General features: G+C 34.2%; 3 protein-coding genes across 3 annotated transcripts; all 3 read left to right on the top strand.

Moving 5' to 3' along the window:
- Nucleotides 1-348: 348 nt before the first annotated feature.
- On the top strand, nt 349-5,308 carry LOC102625961 (probable hexosyltransferase MUCI70). The gene is made up of 9 exons (XM_006467732.4): nt 349-1,205; nt 1,680-2,009; nt 2,203-2,416; nt 2,608-2,714; nt 2,804-3,003; nt 3,314-3,417; nt 4,052-4,239; nt 4,331-4,530; nt 4,647-5,308. The coding sequence occupies exons 1-9, from the start codon at nt 956-958 to the stop codon at nt 4,908-4,910; spliced, it is 1,857 nt and encodes a 618-aa protein (XP_006467795.1). The 5' UTR covers nt 349-955; the 3' UTR covers nt 4,911-5,308.
- Nucleotides 5,309-6,782: 1,474 nt separating this feature from the next.
- LOC102626252 (uncharacterized) lies at nt 6,783-7,653 on the top strand. Its single transcript, XM_006467733.4, has one exon. It carries the CDS (start codon nt 7,087-7,089, stop codon nt 7,522-7,524), a length of 438 nt encoding a protein of 145 aa, XP_006467796.1. The 5' UTR covers nt 6,783-7,086; the 3' UTR covers nt 7,525-7,653.
- Nucleotides 7,654-10,055: 2,402 nt separating this feature from the next.
- On the top strand, nt 10,056-12,881 carry LOC102626544 (50S ribosomal protein L21, mitochondrial). Its single transcript, XM_006467734.4, has 5 exons — nt 10,056-10,838; nt 10,930-11,010; nt 11,535-11,636; nt 12,301-12,375; nt 12,459-12,881. The coding sequence occupies exons 1-5, from the start codon at nt 10,413-10,415 to the stop codon at nt 12,528-12,530; spliced, it is 756 nt and encodes a 251-aa protein (XP_006467797.1). The 5' UTR covers nt 10,056-10,412; the 3' UTR covers nt 12,531-12,881.
- The last annotated feature ends 5,822 nt before the right edge of the window (nt 12,882-18,703 follow it).

Raw genomic sequence — 18,703 nt, 5'->3', positions numbered from 1 at the left:
GATTAGAACAAATCCAAAAACACACAGATTCATCAAGACAACGAGCCATGATTCCATGAAGATGAAGTCGCCTAATGTTTTTCATCGTCCGGCAATTTCTAATTTTTCTGACTTCTGAGCTAATCGATTAATGACGTGATTATCTCATTCGCAATTGTCTCTGTCTTAAATAAAGGTCACATTTTTTAATTACATCAGCTGGATTTAACCATCACCGTCTGATTTTTGACATCACGCGCACATGGCTTTAACTAAACCTATCAGATATTTCCACGTTGATATTTAATTTTCCCCATTATATTATAAAAATTACACCAATAATTTGTCATTTGTAACATCCTCAAAATTAGCAAAATATATTACCAGATTCGATCACTTCCCCATTTATTTATTTTTTTGTTAAAAAAGGAAAATCGTTGTTTCACCAAACTTCTTATGATTTCAGCCGAAAATTTTGTATAGCTAATCGAAACCATTTTTTTGTTTAAACATATATTTCTGCGTAAAGATACTCATTTTGATCTAAACGTTCAATTGTGTGTTTTTGCCTTCAATTTTGAAGTACTAATTGTTTCTTCAACTCATTCAGAAACTTTACACGTACTTGCATTATCTTCTTTGATCTGAAGCTTCATTGTGTTTGTTGCAGTTCTGAATCAGTACCTGTTTTCTAAAAAGTTTGTTTTTTTAGAACCAAATACCCAAAAAGGCTAAAAAAAACATTTTTTTTTTAAACTGGATTGATTTAGATGTGATTGTTTAAGTGAATTTGATTAGCTTTGGAGATGCCCCAGAGGTTAAAGGGCAGATTTAGTGAAGTGGGTGTTTCATATTTTGAGCAACTGAATTGGTCATGTTCGTGTATCTAGAGTTTTTGAGTTGATGAGTTTTGTGTTAAGTTTTGGGCTTTGAATGAGAGTGAAATGAGAGGAGTGTGCGTGAGATTTAAAGGAGAATGAGTGGAGGAGGGTCACTGGGGATTCGTTCTGGTAGCTATGGGTCCTTGGATAAACAACTACAAAACGGTGGAAGTTTGTTGCCAGTTCAGCAAACGTCGGCACGTACTAAGCCTTCAAAGATGTTCAAAGAGAAGGAGGGATTGCTGTATTGGATCTGTAAATTTGCTGGCCGCAAGAAGGTTGGAATGTTGCTCCTTTGTGTCATCTCTGCGGCGGTTTTCCTTTGGGTCTTGTACGTTGGCAAAGGTTTGTTGTTGTTGTTGTTTTTTTTTTTTTTTAATCTGAATCTGCTGCTCGATTGGTTTAATATTGATAGTTGAAGTGTAATGGATGCTTATATGTTCTTTTAGTTAAAGTTTTTAATGAGGTTTTGCAGAAAAGTACGCTTGCTTAATTGAATTAGGATTATGCTTCTTCGGGACAATGCTTAGATTTGGAGGCTGTAATGGATGCTTAATTATATTGGTAGTGCTCACGCTGAGCTAAGTTTATCACACTGCCGTCTGTGGGTTTTATTTGGGCTTTGCTGTTGTCAAAAATCTGAGATTAGTGACCATTTTATAGTTGGGTTATTAATTCTGAGACTAATTGCCTGACTTGAATACTATGCTCTCAACCATGTGCCGTCTTTGCTTAAGCCTTATTTGTCGTGTTCTTGTTTTGGATATGCAGCTGCAATCTAATAACAAAAGTAATATATGCTTTTTTGCACAATTTCAGGTGAAGATGCACAGGAAGGTGACCAGGTCCCAAACTTGCGTCTCAATGATAGCTTGTCTATAAACTATTCTGAATCTTCTCCAATATACAGAGAGCAAACTAAGAAGATGTACAATGAGACTTCTTTTAACAATATAGAGAGTCAAAATTCTATAGCAAACTCTGTTGAGGCAATGGATAAAATGGTTTCTGTGAGACCAATTGAAAGTACAGTTTTCCCCCCTCCTCCTCCTTCATATTTTCTGGGCTACACTCTTCCTCCAGGGCATCCGTGTAACAGTTTCACTTTACCTCCCCCACCTGCAGATAAAAAGAGGACTGGACCAAGGCGTAAGCTCTATTGTTTTTTTCCCTTTTTTTTTTTGTGTTTACCATTGCCATATGGACATTTGCGCATAAATGCAAAATAGTCTATATATGTTCCAAAATGGTAGGATCATGCAGCAGCAACGACGTACTTCACAATTACTTTGATGTCAATATGCTGCTGAGTGCTGAGTTTTTCTGCATGTATATCTTTCAGCATGTCCTGTATGTTACCTTCCCGTGGAAGAAGCCATTGCCTTAATGCCAAAGGTCCCCTCATTTTCTCCAGTACTTAAGAATCTGACTTACATCACTGAGCCAGTGTTAAATAGAGAGGCAGAATTTGGAGGTTCGGACTTTGGTGGATATCCTCCTTTAGCACAGAGAAACAATTCTTATGATATAAGAGAGTCAATGAGTGTGCACTGTGGGTATGATTTTTCTTTTTTTATTAATTGTAGTTACTGAGTTAAAATTATGAGTATGTGTGGCTATATCCTTTGAAACTTTACCTTCTATGTTTTTAGTTTTTTTTTTTTTTTTAAATATCCACATTAGTAAGACATTCTACTTGGTTTTCTCCTGACCCCTTGCTCAAATGAGTTGATTTTGTATCAATCAGGTTTGTCAAAGGAAAACCTGGCCGTGGAACGGGGTATGACCTTGACGAGGAGGACATTCTTGATATGGAACAATGCCATGGAATTGTTGTTGTATCAGCAATTTTTGGTACAGCTCAACTTTAGTTGAACTTTTAACTGTTCATTTCTTGTTTATAACCTGGCATTAGCTTATTAAATGATTATATTCTTTTCCAGGGGCTTTTGATGACATAAACCAGCCGAGTAATATTAGTGAATATTCCAGGAAGACTGTATGCTTTGTCATGTTTGTTGATGAAGAAACAGAAGCATATCTCAAAGCTAACAGTGGTTTGGATAGGACGAAGAAAATAGGGATATGGAGAATTGTTGTTATCCATAATCCTCCTTACTCTGATGCTAGGCGGACTGGAAAGGTAACATTTTTAGTTTTGATCTGGCCTTTCTCTGCTTTATATTAAAATCGGTGTTTGGCTAAAACACTGTCTAGTTGATTGTATATGGCACAAATAGCATTTAATAATTGTATACTATTCTATGTTTGATTTTGTGAATGGATTAGCTAGATGGCTCTATAAGTTACTAACTTTCTCATATTCAAGAGAAAATTTTTACTTAAGGATTGGTGTTGCCCTATCCAAGCATGTGAATTAGGATCATCGGGCTTTATGCCCAAAAGTTGTGTTATTTTAATGTGCCTTTTGACTCAGGTTTTCCTTATCTCAGATTCCAAAGCTTCTGGCACATAGATTGTTCCCCAATGCCCGCTTTTCTTTATGGATTGATGGGAAACTTGAGCTCGTTGTTGATCCATATCAAATTCTTGAAAGGTACAGCCTTTTATTAGTTTACTGATTTTTTTTTTTTTGGAACTTTCAACTGTAGTGATTAGAGGAAATTAATGATGTCGAGATATAACCCTGATATTGTCTCTTTTCTTGGTTTGGTTAAACTTTTGGGCCTTAATAACTGGTTACTTCTACTCAGTGGTAAGCTTTGTGACAGACCACAATCTCAACCTGTTAATTAGTCCTTAAATACTTAATTGCAGCTGCTGATGTCATCCTATATATTCTCAGCTTGGAAATTTTTTCTTTTGGCTTTATTCTTACAAATTTGTCATGCTCACTAAACTAAATGACTTTTTGTATATTGATGTGGCTACGGAAAATATTTCTGTTTTTTTTTTCCTTATTTGTGGGGGAAAAGGGCTTGGGATAATGAATGTACATCTTATTGATAAATGCAATGTTGGATTGCTTGATTCTTTTTAATTTTTCTCAAGTCTTCTGCTTATGGATGTCATAATAAGAAGTTGGATTCTTTACCTGTTAAGGGCTCAGTATAATTTTGATGCAAGCATCCATTGGATGGATGAAGCTCTACTGTTTTGTTTTAATTTCATACTTTCAGGATAATTGTGTTTGTTTCTAACCTTTTTCCTTTTTTGAGCAATTTCTTTAGGCACTTGTGGAGAAAGAATGCCACTTTTGCAATCTCTAGACATTATAAACGGTTCGATGTCTTGGTGGAAGCCGAGGCAAATAAAGCTGCTAAGAAGTATGATAACGCATCCATTGACTTTCAGATTGAGTTTTATAAAAATGAGGGTTTGACCCCATATTCTGAGGCTAAGCTTCCGATTACAAGTGGTAGGTGCAAGATCCTTGATCTCCTTTTTCTTTCTCCGGTTGCCTTTTGTTCTGCCTCTGATTAAAGTTTCTGTTTTGGTTGGCTTTGTAGATGTTCCTGAAGGATGTGTGATAATAAGGGAGCATGTTCCTATTAGCAACCTCTTTGTCTGTCTTTGGTTTAATGAAGTTGACCGATTTACCTCCCGAGACCAAATCAGTTTCTCAACCGTGAGGGATAAGCTCTGGGCGAAGACAAATTGGACCGTCAATATGTTTTTGGATTGTGAAAGGCGGAATTTTGTAGTTCAGGTGATTTCTTTCAAACTGAAATATAAAATTTTTCTTCATCCACTTATTTTCTTCATTTATATATTATATGTTTTTTTCCTTGATCATTTTGTTCTGTTGCTTTGGCTACAATGCAGAAATACCATAGAGATCACATCCTTCCAAATCCGCCGCCCGTTCCTGTTGATCTTGAGCCCCCACCCCTCTCTCTTGCTGTTGAAGCTCCACCACCACCAGCCTTGGTTAGTGACTTGCCGAAGAAATTTCCACTGGAAACTACTGGTGAAAGAGTTGTACGTGTTCCTACCAGGAAGGTCTCACCAAGGCGTGGGAGCAGGAGGTCTGCATCGAGGCGTCATCGCAAAACCATTAGCAGTGACAGGGACACTGATTCAAGTTAAAAAAAAATTTTGTTCAGCGAAAAGAAAAAAAAGAAAGAAAGAAAGGAAAAAAAAATCTTCATTCTTTTTCCTACCCCTTTGAGAATTCATCACGGGGCTGGGACATTTGTGGAAGGTGACCGAATGGTCGTAGTTTTATCTCCACAGACTGAAATCTCAAATTTTTTTCATACTTCTGGAGTTGTCTGCTATTGGTATTCAATTTTTTGGTTGTATATATTTATACACATTATAATTCCGAATAATTTTAATGTGGGTTGCCTCAAAATTACCTAGATGTGGTAACCCACTTTGTTGTTCTCATCACTGTAGTAACAACTGTATTAGTGCTCAACTGTTCAATACTTACAAGGCTGTCCCTTCTTCATTAAAATTTATTAATGAAAACTCATCCATTCTATTCTGAATAATTTCCCTTTTCCCCTTGGTTTTATTTTTCCAGCATCAAGAATAACGCATCTTGCGCTGCCTGGGGAAATGGCGGCAAAGCCAATATACAAAAAGTCTTTCAGGTGACAGCGTGGCTAATAAGAATCCAGCTCACGAATTTGATTTGTCGTCGAAGAAGTTCCTTCATTTCTTGAAAAGCGAAGACACTGTACTGTTCTTGAATTGTGTTGGGTGGCAAAAAGATGGCCACAAAATTGACTAGGAACTGTCACAATTATGACACCAACAATAACTAATGAAACCATAATTATGCTAGAAAGAAACACACTCCGATGACTGTTTTAATTTAAGCCAGCTTAATTGAAGCCTTGAACGCGGAAATGTAAGGATTTACACTTAAATTCAGGAGAGTAATATTGTTGATATCTTGTTTTCTAAATGATCAGCTTCAGATTCATATTATTTTAATTTATCACACTCTCTTACTCCTATCTATATGATCTTCTAATTTCATTTTTTTTTTTAAATTTGAACTTTAGGAATATATATTACTTAGTATAGTGTAGAATTCTAAATTTTATTAAAGTATGAAAAAATTATTAAATTATATGGTTATTATTAAGTCACATGGATTAATAGTGTTCTTAGTTTTTAATAAATTTAAGATCTTAATTTTTATATCTATATATATTTATATTTGGAGTTTTTTTTATAAAAAAAAATCACAGTGCGGCTAATTTTTTCACGAAATTCTGTTAGGTTAGATGCAATGATTATGAGGGTCCAGCTAAAATTACGAAGTATGAACTCATATATAAACTTAATTTTTAATGAGTAGCTCTATATATTTATTGAACAATTAAATAAAAAAAACCATCAGCATTGATTCTCTTAAAACGTTGCCAAAAATTTCGTTGAAATTTAAATAAGGCCCGTGCCAAACGTACGCCTGTCGGCACTACTAAAAACATGCCACGTGTCCAGATACTGCAGTCTGTTCCTGATTGATAATCCGATGTCTTCTTTGTGGGTTCCGCTAGACACCTATCGACGGAGAAAATTACATTCTTCTCCAGAAAGTTTTCAAAAATACAGTGTTCCGAAAATTTTACCAGAATGATAAAAAAAATCCTCAACCTCAACAATGTGACAGATACCCCCCACCACACGGTGTTACGAAGACGTTAATTATCATAAACGATCATTTTGACTGAAAGATCTCACCACACCGACAGCTAATAATTTACTGCGTACCCTTTTAAGTTTTTGTTACAGCCACTTTATGAGAGTTAAAAATTTGATTATCACATATAATCCAGCAACGGCCTACAATAAATTTTTTTTTGTAATTATTTTCAAAATTGAGGGGATATTGGTGCGAAACTGATCAAAGTTTGGATATAAGTATACTTTTGCAACAATAGAGGAGAGAACTGTAATTTTTCTTCTCATCTTTTTTTTAAGCCGAAGCTTTCAACATGCATACGTCAAAACCTCAGAATCTTCTCCATAGAAGATAATTCGAAACAAAACCGTGGCTGAAAACCAAAAATAAAAAATAAAAAATTGTAGTAATAATAAATAAAACGGAATAAATAAAAGCCCATAAACCTTTCTCGATTATCATCTTTAATCCCCTCAAAGCAACCAAAGTTTGAAGGTTGTGTGGTCTCTGTTGTTTTATTTATTTATTTATTTATCTATTTCTTGTCTTGGTGCTTTTGGCACGAACATGTCTACAACAGCAGCGACCCGTTGATCACCGTTTCGATCAAAAAGGTCACCAATGTCATCATCCGGGGCGTTCGTCGTGATTTGCCTTCTGCACTCTGTGATCGCACTTACAAGTGGGGCCCTAATGATGTTCAAAATGAAGGAAATCTACACGTTGACTCACGGAGCGGAAACCGCCACCAAACTGCTAGGTTCGAACCCGCATGATCAGCTCTTAATCCGGACCTCCGATTCCTTCTCGGGTCTGCTCCTTTTTGCTATCGGGTTTTTAATCTTCATGGTGTCTTTCGTCAAGGACAAAGAGTTCCAGTCCTTTTTTGCTAAAGGTTGTGTAGTTTTGCTCATTTTCATGGCTTCGTGGAGGGTGTACTTTGAGAGAAGGGTCGAGTATTTGGCTTGGGATTGGTTGAGGAAGACAGTTGGCGATGTCTTATTGGCTCTCTCGTGGGTGTTCTTTCTTGTGTATTCTTGGAGAGAAAAGTATGATTGATGTTAATTTTTCAAAGTATTTTTTTTTCCCTTTTTGTAAGTATTTAGTGTTTTGGTACATAATTTGGGTTCACCTCAATGCTGTAAAGGAAAATTAAATTAATAATGGAGGGGCTAACATGTTATTTCATTTTCTTTTTCTTTTTCGGGTTGAAAATTTGATCTTCAATGCAATAGTGATTTTATTTGAAGTGCTTTGAATTTGAATATGAAATTTGTAGGCAGTGCATATGATATTATGAATCATAGAGCTGTAATGAGAATATTCTATATTTCTATCTGATAATTTATTGAATGTGAATATGGATAAAAATGAATGTTTTGATTTTTTGTGTTTTCTGATTTAGTTTGTTGTGGAAGAAATTATGTGTGGTGTAGTTTAGAACTGCAAGCTTGTAGAAAATTGAATATTTGTGAATATGAAAGTCTAGCGGTGGTAGAATCAACATGATTGCTTACGTTGTTTTAGTTGTGGTGGCAGTGAATATGGATATTGCTTGCTGTCGGATTAGTTTTGTTTTGTGTTGATCATTATCTGCTCTCTTCTTTTAGTTTTAGGAGTGTAAAAGTAAGCAAAGCATGTCTTTGTATTAAGTCAGTTAATTGCTATGAAGGCACCGATGCTTTACACAACTTTGTATGATGTGAGAAAAACAGGGAGCAATTTCTTGCTCAGATAACAGTGGTAAAGAAAGATGAAGGATGGTTGTATTGTGAAACTTCTTTTGGATTTAAATATAGCGGATTAGCTTCTTTATTGAAGAGCATGAAGTTGAGAAATCCTCAACATGCACCTTGAGGTGGGTGCAAATTGTGTACTGTCATCAGGTAATTACTTACATTTTGCTTCAATATTGTGTTTTGGGTTTATCTATTTTAAGAACTTGCATGAAACGGGACTATTATATTTCATATTGGATTCTTGGTAATTAGAGCTTTACTAATGATCTTGTTGCTATCATGAATGATCAGGTAGCTGTTGCTTTTATTAGTTTTATGTGTACACGTATATGTCATCCTTATCTGTATTTTTTTTTCTCTTTCTTGCTACATACACTGAACTGTCATACTTGCTATGTGAAATGCACATATAATTGCATGCAGAAGCATTTTTCTACAATAAGACTGTTTTCCTGGTTGTCTAAATTAGGTAACCAATTGTTTACCTCTGTCCCATTTTCAGCCCAACCTGCACCTGCATGGTTATTGTTTTTGTTTTCTTAGTCATTTGCCCATGTTAAGTTTTGACTGAATACCCTTTTGGGTGCTTGGATTTGCCTCTGTTTCTGTGTTGCTTTAACAATTTTTCTTCCTCTGCTCAGCATCGGTTCATTTTCTGCTAGGCAAACTTCCTTTTGTCCTTCGTTTTACTTTCAATGAAATCCTCTCTCATTGATGTATTCTGATAAAAGATGTGGCTCTGTAAAGTTGTTTCTGCTCTACAACTTTTATCTCATTTTTCGCTGCATAACTATTGCGTATTTGAACGCATATTTACATAGGTGCTATGTAATTAGGTTTTAGGGAAACAGATGGGTTATTTGCTAATTGCTACTCATAATTTTCTTGCACGGCGGCATTTGGAGAGGTAATTCATCTTTCGTCTGGGATGAAATAGATAGTGTGGGTCAGCAAATCCCTAATCAGCTTTTGTCTGATCTGTCTAGCTAGCTATGTAGGAGGTTTAAGGGATGAGATAAAATTCTGCGCGTTATGTACTGCAACCTTATGGCAACAAGATATAATCACTAATTACCATTGGGCATGACATAAGACACAATTACTACTTACCTTTTACCTTTGGCCATTGGCGGTGCAGGCTTTTCAAATGATCTATTTTGTAGCATCATTGTTGGTTTGTTACCTCTTTATACATAGCATTTATCCTGGGAAACCTCTTGATGGCATCAGTATTATCAGAAAAATAAATGTTTGTTTTGGAAGGAATCAAATTATTGAGCTTTCTGTTCAGTCTTCTGTATTATTTTTTGATATCTGGTTACTCACCTTAGCATTGATTCTTTCATTCATTGGGACTCATTGTTCACATGTGTAGGAAACTCTATATCTACCATAAATGTTGTATATACACAATTGCAGAGATGTAATGCACACTTTGCAATTAAGGCACAATTGCAGAGATGTAATGCACACTTTGCAATTAAGGCAAAATTTGAACTGCGTTTGTTGCTCACTGTCACGGCATGGCTCCTGGTAAATTATACTTTTTTGAGTCCACCGTTAAATTCAACACTTCCTTGTTAGCTTTTGCCGCATTGCGTGAAGATTTGCTCAATTACTTTTTCGCATTTCTATCATTTTCATTTTAAACGAAAATCTGTCACTGGGTTTTGTTTGTATTCATGGAAAAAATTGTTTCTTTGAACCTTTTCATACAATTCAAAAGAAGGGTGCGACAAAATTAACATGATATCTTGAACAACTCAAATTTAATCTGTTTCTACTTGTGATGCGAATTTAAAGATCTTTTTTATGCACTTACCGGTAGTTGAAATGTACTATAAAAGAACGGGCCGATTTTGGGTGCAATTTTAACTTAAAAGTTGTGGTATAAATTTTCATTCATCTCATTTTTATTGTCATTCTTATTCATACACTAGCAATAAGAAAGCAGAGGAGTTAGAAGAGTAAAATGAGTTGAATAATTAAGTTTAACGGATTCTTTATGCACGAAATAGATACAAATTCAGTCCTTGTTTGTGATTCTTCCTAAAATCCAGGGCCCAAATGTTATTGTCCCACGTCCCATTCCCAATACCAAATAACGGAGCGAAACTTAAAACAAAAGAACCAAAACCCCGCCTGCACATTTGTCTATTTCACTAAAACCCTAGTGACGCCAAACGCCGTGAGCGCCACCACCCAGCCATGGCTCACCGACGGTGCCTCCACGTGCTCAGTCGCCACGCCGCGGCTCTTCTATCACTCAAGACTCCCCCAACACTTCCTTTCTCTACATCAATTTCCCTAAAAGGCCTAACACCATTCCAACACCGGTCCCTCATTTCTTCTACGTTGGGACCCACTAACTGGTCTCACTATCGGCATTTCTCCTCCAACAAAAACGATGACGAAGGGGAAGACGTGGACGAAGACGAAGACGAAGACGAAGAGACTGCCGATGAGAGTTACGAGGGAGAGGAGATTGGTGATACGGTGCCGGATTTGGGGAGGGAGTACACGCTGGAAGAGAAGGAAGCGGAGGCGGCGGAGATTGGGTATAAAGTGCTGGGTCCACTGCGGAAATCTGATCGGGTTTTTAAAAAATATGAACCGGCTTTTGCTGTTGTTCAGGTGATATTTTGTGATTTTTATTTATGTGTTTATTTTGTAAATGTTTTTGGAAAAAAAACTTTTTTGAATTTGTTGGCTCGTTTAATTTTAGATTGGGTCGCACCAGTTTAAGGTGAGCAATGGGGATTCGATTTTTACCGAGAGATTGAAGTTCTGTGAGGTGAATGACAAGGTTGGTAGATTTTTGTTTTTTTTTTTTTTTAATATTATCATTCAAATGTTGATCGGGTTATAATTGGCATTTTGATCTTAATAGAATATTGCGCCCTTGTTAATTTTATGTTTGATATTTCAATGAAAACAACAATTTTATTTAGAGAGAAAATAGTTTGCAAGGAGAAGGTGCTGTCTAGGACTAGACTATTGCTGTGTTGAGTGTGGTTGAGCACAACACTATGTATTAGGCTATGATAAATTGACAAAAATAAATTAATCATGTTCTGACAGCTTTCGTTTGAACGTCCTTGCTGGTTTTGATAATGAATGTGAGTGGGCATTCCACTATGGTTCTGGTTGGAGCATTACCTGGTTTGTGGCCAAAGATTGGATCAGTGACAGTGTGAACTTGCTTCTGAATGTTGTCATTGTTATAACCTGCGGTTTGCAGAAAAGATGTGTAGTCATTATACGCCTAAGAAAAATTAAGATTATTTATTCTTTTTCTATTTATCATTTAGTTGACTGTTTCTGTTGCAGTTGATTTTGAACAAGGTTCTGTTGTTGGGTTCACAACATCAAACGATCATTGGTAGGCCCATGGTTCCAGATGCAGCCGTTCATGCAGTTGTTGAGGAGCATGTAAGTTGACACCTAATCTCTCACTGTTTCCCCTTTTGTTTATGTTTGTCATGGAATTGTCTAAAAAGAGGGAAAGAGGTGATCGGCTGGGGTGGGTTTCAAGAGCCTGCAAAAAACACCTCTTGGGATTTTGAAGTGGGTTGAGGTTCTAAAACTAAAGGTAGCCTATGGAGTTTCTTGTGCAGAAATTGTTTTGGGGTTGTGTCTAGATTTGACCTCTAGAAGCTGCATTGTAGTAGAAAATGAGTCAAGCCATTGGATTGGCTGTCTTTTTATGCAGCATGCCAGTCCATGCTGCTTCCTGAGCTCTCTTCTCTTGTAACATTAAAGGTTTCTATGAATTGTAGATCCAATGGTTGTTGTTTGACAGAGGTCAGCCTGACGGTTACTTGTGGGAGTGCTATTATCCTGGTTAGGAGTTAAAAATTGGTTGCAAACCAAAAATTCTATGTTGATAGCAAGAATTGAGAGTTTGGCAGACTTCAATTTGTTGTAGATATTGTTGCTAAAACACCATTCACAATTTTTATACTGTACACTCTACAGTGACCTAGTCATCAGTTTGTGCACATTATATCATTGTAATGTTTAGATGCTTATACTATCTTTGTTAGTCAATATCTTCTTCCTTTCTCTCAGGCAATATCTTCTTTCTTTCTCTCAGGCATTAGATGCAAAGGTAATTATTTTCAAGAAAAAGAGAAGAAAGAACTACCGACGTACTAAAGGACATCGCCAGGTCTGTCTGAAGATGTGTATGTTTATGTTTACATGTTGATTTATGATTTATTTTTCTTGACACATGGACTCATCTTTGTTCAGGAACTTACCAAGCTGAGAATAGTTGATATTCAAGGAATTGAGAAACGAGTAGAGGTTGCAACAGCTGCTTAGGAAGTATTTTTTTTAGGCATGAGTATGTAGTAACATTAGTAATAACACACCTGAATGCTCATAACTTCTGAGTTATGGCTTTCTCATACAATATGGTCAAGAACTTTCTCATCCCTGATTGGGTTCATGTACATTTTGGATGTCATATTTGGGCAGAAAGCCTCACATCCAACCAGGTTAATTTTTTGTAGGTTTGGTTTACATGGAGGTGTTGCTTCTCTGCAATATTTTTGTTTCCTTTGTATTTCTTGTTAGTTTATTTGTATTTAGCAGTCCCCAGTCTATGAACTTTCAGTGGAGCAAACAAAAAGTTTTGCAAATAGAATTGTTACTCGGGTTTGAATTGATCAACACACTTTGCCTGATGGTTCTGCCTAGGGATGGCAATGGGGAGAGGAGGGGAGGGGACCAATCTCTCCGTACCTATTCTTGATATTTTGCGTATGTCCCTGTCCCCTCCCCGTCCCCGTCCCCGTCAGAATTACTTGAGAGAATCCCCATCCCCTCCCCGAATAATAACAGGGGATCTCCAAGGGTCCATGATCCCCGAATAACTAATACATTTTTTGTTTTCGATTTCGAGTTAATCATATTAAAATAAAAAATTCAAATAAAAGTAAAGTTTGAAATATATGTTACATTAATAGCCATTATAAAAGTCACATACATTAAATTAGTAAGTAACGCAGCATGTAAGGGATATAAATTTCTTTTACAAACTATCGTGAATAAATTAATAGTCTAATATAAAATTGTTACAAATAAAATTGAATTTAAATTCAAAATTAGCTTTTTCAATGGTGGCGTGGGCACTTTATAAATGTTGATTATTTCCTTTACAACACAATAGTTGAGTCGGAGCAAATCAAGAGCAAATATTAGATTATATTAAATTAAATTAAATATAAAAATTGTGATTCGCTGTGGGTAATTATAACATCTAAAAATAAATAAATAATATATTTAAGTTTAAAACATTTAATGAATATTAAAATTAAAACAAATTTTTTGGGCTAATAGAATTTACCCGGTTTTTTTAATGTCCTAAATAAAAATTTAGGACTTTAATTAGTTAATTAGGCCTAAAAATTTAATAATATAAATATTTTGATATTTTTTATTTTTACCAATATTTATAATTTTATTATTTATTTACTAGTAATTTTAAAAAATAAAAATAAAATTAAAAATTAAAATAGGGAAATGGGTAGGGGATGGGGATTCCACCTCATCCCCGTCCCTTCCTCGAATAAGAAATTAGGTAAAAAAATTTCCCCGTTCTTTCCCTGAATAAAAAATTGGGTATGAAATTATCCTCGTACCCTCTCCGAATGGAGAAAATCTCTGAGAGTACCCGTCTCCGTAGGATTTTTGCCATCCCTAGTTCTGCCCAAGCATAGTGGTTGAAAAACTTTGTTGTTTACTCGATGCTTGTGATGTTATTTGATAATCAAGAACTATTTGTTGCCTGGTTGTCGGTTTAGTTTAAGTTAGAACCAAATCATATGATACGATGATTTAAATCGTTTGCCTAGCCGATAACAAACTTTTGGGCATTCTCTAATTTGAACGTCTCCTAAGATTTTGGGTTTGGCTTTGGTTACTGGGTAACAGAAGTGTGACCATGAGCCCACGCCCTTTTAATATTTTGATCGTAGCTACAATAGAACCTGAGTAAAATACCATTTGAGTAAAATACCATTTGATAAATATTGTGGTTTGAAAGTTAAGTTTATAATTTCATATTTTTATGATGAAAAATATATAATATTTTTATTATTTTGTTATAATTAATAATTAATAATTATATTTATTATATAATATGAATTTTTATTTTATAAATGTAGTTTTTTTTTTTTCATAATAGTTGTGTCTTAAAAAATACAATATCTTAAAACACTAATTAAGATCTAGAGTAAGTGGATTTTTCTTTTCACATGCTTTGTCACATTTTGGTCAACATTTTTTTTCGAATCATTATTTTGCTCAAGATTTATGCATACTTGAAACACAGACTGAAATTATAATACAGACGTTATTAGTAAAGCACGAGGCGACGACATAACATAACATCTCTATCAGCATTAGTAGTATTACTAGTATTTCACCTCTGCCTCCTACCATCAACGATTCAACAGTGAGTGTTCCCATTTCCACTAACAAATATCTCTTTGGTTGACCCAAGCCCCAACTGTACGGAACTTGCTATGTTACAGATTCTGTATGTAAGATAGCCATTGAGCAGCTTACACGCTGTTGCAGGAGAGAGGAAAAGCTGGCTGATGCAAGGCCATAAAGAACTCGGCTGTTAGTTGCAGGTGCTGCAACTTAGCTGAGTCCCAACTCTATAATGAACTAAATTCTCTCCACTTTCGGTGATTATACCATTTTACTCTTTTCTTTTCTATTTCTTTTTCGAAAATGATTTTTTTTATATATATTTTTTTCCCGCCTCAGTACCCAATGCCCCCCACCCTCCACCCCACACCACAATCTTCAAAACATCAAGGGCTTACTTTGCGTGCCAAGTAAGTTCCAGTCTTAAAATTCGAGAAATTATAAAATACATATGAAGTAATACAATTAATTAATATATGTATAACATGTATAATTAAATTTATCATAAACAACATTTATATTATAATTTTTTAAAAATAAATACAAATATATTATAACATTATTTATTTATTGTATAATTTACATAATACTTCTAACGTGTTTTAAAACTTCTCCTTAACATCCACTACCAACCCAAGATCTTTTGTTTATTTAATTTATCTTTCTTCTTTTTCTTATTGTTTTTTTTAGATGTTCCACAGAATACCCGTTATGAAAAATTCTCGAGAGTCGACAGTTTTAATTAGCAAACGCATAATACAGTTAAAAATCAAAGGTGGAGAAATAAAAATGCCCAAAAGATAGCTGGAAGTTGTTTATTGGCAAATGGTGACCCCAGCAAGACCACTTCGAAGATTTTATCTATTCTGTGGTTAGTGGAATAGAATAGGAGGGGCCTTTGATTTGAGTTAAGTTTTGCTGTAAAGAGTACCCCCCATTTGTTGAAAGTTGAAGCAAAGTGCTTTTTGCTGGACTCACATTTTGTGTCATCTATTAGCTAGGAACATCCTAATGTGTTTACTTGATAATTTAGAGAATGAGATGAAGAAATAGAAATGAAACTTATGTTTACTTGATAAAATATAATTTGAGAATAAAAATGAAATGTGTGAGTCCCACACAATTTAAGAATAAAGAATGAGAATCTCATTACCATGGGGGTTCAGAATGGGGATTCTCATTTCCTGAATTGATTTTTGTATCCCTCTAATTTTTTTATATTTTCTGAATTACCTTCGTTCAAATCACAATTAATTTTATTATTTTAAATATCATTAGTATTATTATTAAATTTTATTAATTTTATTAACTTTATTATTTTAGTTATTATTAATTATTTTTATTTTATTAATATTGTCATTATTAACATTTATCATTATTAATAATTTTATTTTTTAATTAATATCATTTTTATAATAATATTTATACATATATCTAGTTAATAAAAATTACATTATTTAATACTATGAGTATTTTAGTAAATCGATTCTCATTCACATTTCTCATTCCTATTTATTTTGTCAAGTAATCACGTTAATATCATTTCAGCACATTCTCATTCCCATTTATTTTTGCCAAATAAACATTGGAATCTCATTCTCATTCCAGCCCATTTACATTCTCAGCTCATTCTCATTCCACCTCATTCTCATTCCATAAAGTAAACGCACCATAATCGATATGTTAGAAGGATCCCTTAATTTTAACATTTTGGACTTAAAAATGAAATAATTTTTTATTTATTAAATTCACTCAATTTGATAAAGATGGATCATGGTCCATGGATGGAAGGAAACCTCCCCATATCACAAAGACTGGACATTTTTTTTCCAAAAGCACTTTTGGCCGCTCCCACTTCCGCCTTTAAATATGATTATGCTAATGGAATTCATTATCACAATAGTTTCTCCACTTCACCTTACCGCACCTCAGGCCCTCGAATATATATCTTCATCCAAATAATTTTAATGTTTTGATTAAGGGTGAGACTATTTGAACCCACCAAAATATTTATTAAATTTAATATTTAATAAATTTTTTAATTGCTAAAATGTCCACATAGAAAATTACTATAATAGATAAGATTTTATAATTAAATTAAATAAAAAAATTACAACTTTTCTCCTATTTTCTTTATTATTCGATGTATTGTTTTCATGCTGTTTACGATTTTTTAAACCCAAAGATTAAATTTGTTTTCCCTTATTTATACTTTTGACTTTTCTTATGGAATAAAATTTCAATTAATTTTTTAATATATTTGGATGAAAGTTTATTGCTATTACAATTCCTCTTGACTTCCACCATCTAATTTCATCACTTCCAATTTCTTTGAATAGGACAACAAATCATCTTTCCATTCAGCAAGCTTTCTTCTATGTAAGAAAAAAAAAAAAATGCAAGAACTGTTGCAATTACTTGAATTTTTTATTTATTATAAATGTATTTGTAATTTTGTTATCAGTTGTTTATTTTAAATTTTTTTAGTGTATTGTTCCAAACACATGAAATATCAAGGGGAAAACATCTACTAAAAATTTAAAAAAAAGTTTAAGAATTTGGGATAATATAGTGATGGGAAAAAGTCCAAATAAAGAAGAAAATGATTAGAGAAATTATGATAATTTAGCTTAATAAGGGTATTTTAGGTATTAACATGGGTTAATAAAGTAAAATTGCATATTTTAAATTTTAGAAGTGTGTTTATTCAGTAAATGAGTTTAATGAGTAATTAAGTGGGTTCAAATAGCCATACTCTTTTATTAAAATGTATTCTATTTATTTCTCAACTTAAACTGTTTATTTTATTTGAAAATGTGCGGCCACCAGTTGCTGATATTATGTGTACTCCGTTTTACCAAGATTTCCCTTTTTTTTTTTAATACCACAAATGGTAACTCAAGATGCATTGTCAACTTTTTTTTTTATCAAGCCAGTCAAACAAATTGAACCAAAAAGAGGAATCAATCTTTAACGAATCATACGATATGTCGCTGCGAATCCTTCGAAGTTGAGATTGGTTGGGTTCCAGCGCATGCAGCTCAAAGTATTGCTTGCCTTTTTCTTGATTTTTGATTGTTAATGCGTATTTTTTTAACCATATATTGTTGCACAGGCATTAAAGAAGAACATTAATTCTCAAATAATAATACACGTTAGAAGTCCATTAGGTTTCTAAATATTAGTAGTATATATCTATAGTATATATATACACATCAAGTCAAGCACTTAACTTGGTAGTGGACTGTGATGGCATCCATACGATTAATTCTTGTTAGTTTTCGATAATTATGGAGCAACCCTATATGCATTAAACTATGATAATGCTCGAGAATAAAATTCCTCTTCTTATTCTATTATTATTATTATTATTATTACTATATTTTGGAATCGGCATGAGCAATTAAAGAGCTACAGAACTTGCGCAATACTTACGAATTGGGGGGGGGGGGGGGGGAAGGGTTTGTATTGTTGATTAAAATCTTTTTTCTCATCTTCTACTGCCTAGAATCATATGAAAAGTGTAGGCAAATTAACATGCAAACTTCACGAAGTTGTACTTGCACGTTCAATGTGTTAAAGGGTCTGAGTTTTTTTTTTTTTGGGCCTTTTTGCCTCTCTCTCTCTGTGAAGTAACTCTTCCCATTTTCCAAAGCTTAATTATAAAAGCTGAGCATGAGGGCACGTAGCAGAAGCTGTGGAGTTGATTATTTGATGTGATAAGAAGTTGACTATCAAGTCAAGCACTATGCCACATAGTGACCTTCACGGAAAGAATTATCTAGATAGCTGGGTCATAATGAGCATAATTAGAAAAGCACTTTTGTTTGATTTTGTCAATCCAAGCATACATGTATTATTAAAAATATTCTGAGTTCCACATTCATCGGTTAAGTTGCTCCAATCCAGGGGGTGCGGTATACAACACCGCCTATTAATCAACAGCTACTCATTATGCCTAATATCACATCGAATTCACGTAATTATATATGTCTGCGACTTGTGAAGCCCTTATTAGCAAGATTTTTCTTTTTCTTGTTTCACAGAAGCCTTAT

The sequence above is a fragment of the Citrus sinensis genome, chromosome 2 (genome assembly GCF_022201045.2).
Source record: "Citrus sinensis cultivar Valencia sweet orange chromosome 2, DVS_A1.0, whole genome shotgun sequence".
Taxonomy (NCBI): domain Eukaryota; kingdom Viridiplantae; phylum Streptophyta; class Magnoliopsida; order Sapindales; family Rutaceae; genus Citrus; species Citrus sinensis.
The sequence above is the reverse complement of the archived record's forward strand: the minus strand, read 5'-3'. Positions and strand labels throughout refer to the sequence as shown.

Excerpts from the sequence above, each read along its gene's own strand:
- LOC102625961 (XM_006467732.4), top strand. The coding sequence starts at position 956 with ATGAGTGGAGGAGGGTCACTGGGGATTCGTTCTGGTAGCTATGGGTCC. Across the intron at positions 3,418-4,051 it reads CCATATCAAATTCTTGAAAG|GCACTTGTGGAGAAAGAATG; the intron begins GTACAGCCTTTT and ends CAATTTCTTTAG. Across the intron at positions 4,240-4,330 it reads TAAGCTTCCGATTACAAGTG|ATGTTCCTGAAGGATGTGTG; the intron begins GTAGGTGCAAGA and ends TTGGCTTTGTAG.
- LOC102626252 (XM_006467733.4), top strand. The coding sequence starts at position 7,087 with ATGTCATCATCCGGGGCGTTCGTCGTGATTTGCCTTCTGCACTCTGTG.
- LOC102626544 (XM_006467734.4), top strand. The coding sequence starts at position 10,413 with ATGGCTCACCGACGGTGCCTCCACGTGCTCAGTCGCCACGCCGCGGCT. Across the intron at positions 11,637-12,300 it reads ATGCAGTTGTTGAGGAGCAT|GCATTAGATGCAAAGGTAAT; the intron begins GTAAGTTGACAC and ends TCTTTCTCTCAG. Across the intron at positions 12,376-12,458 it reads GTACTAAAGGACATCGCCAG|GAACTTACCAAGCTGAGAAT; the intron begins GTCTGTCTGAAG and ends ATCTTTGTTCAG.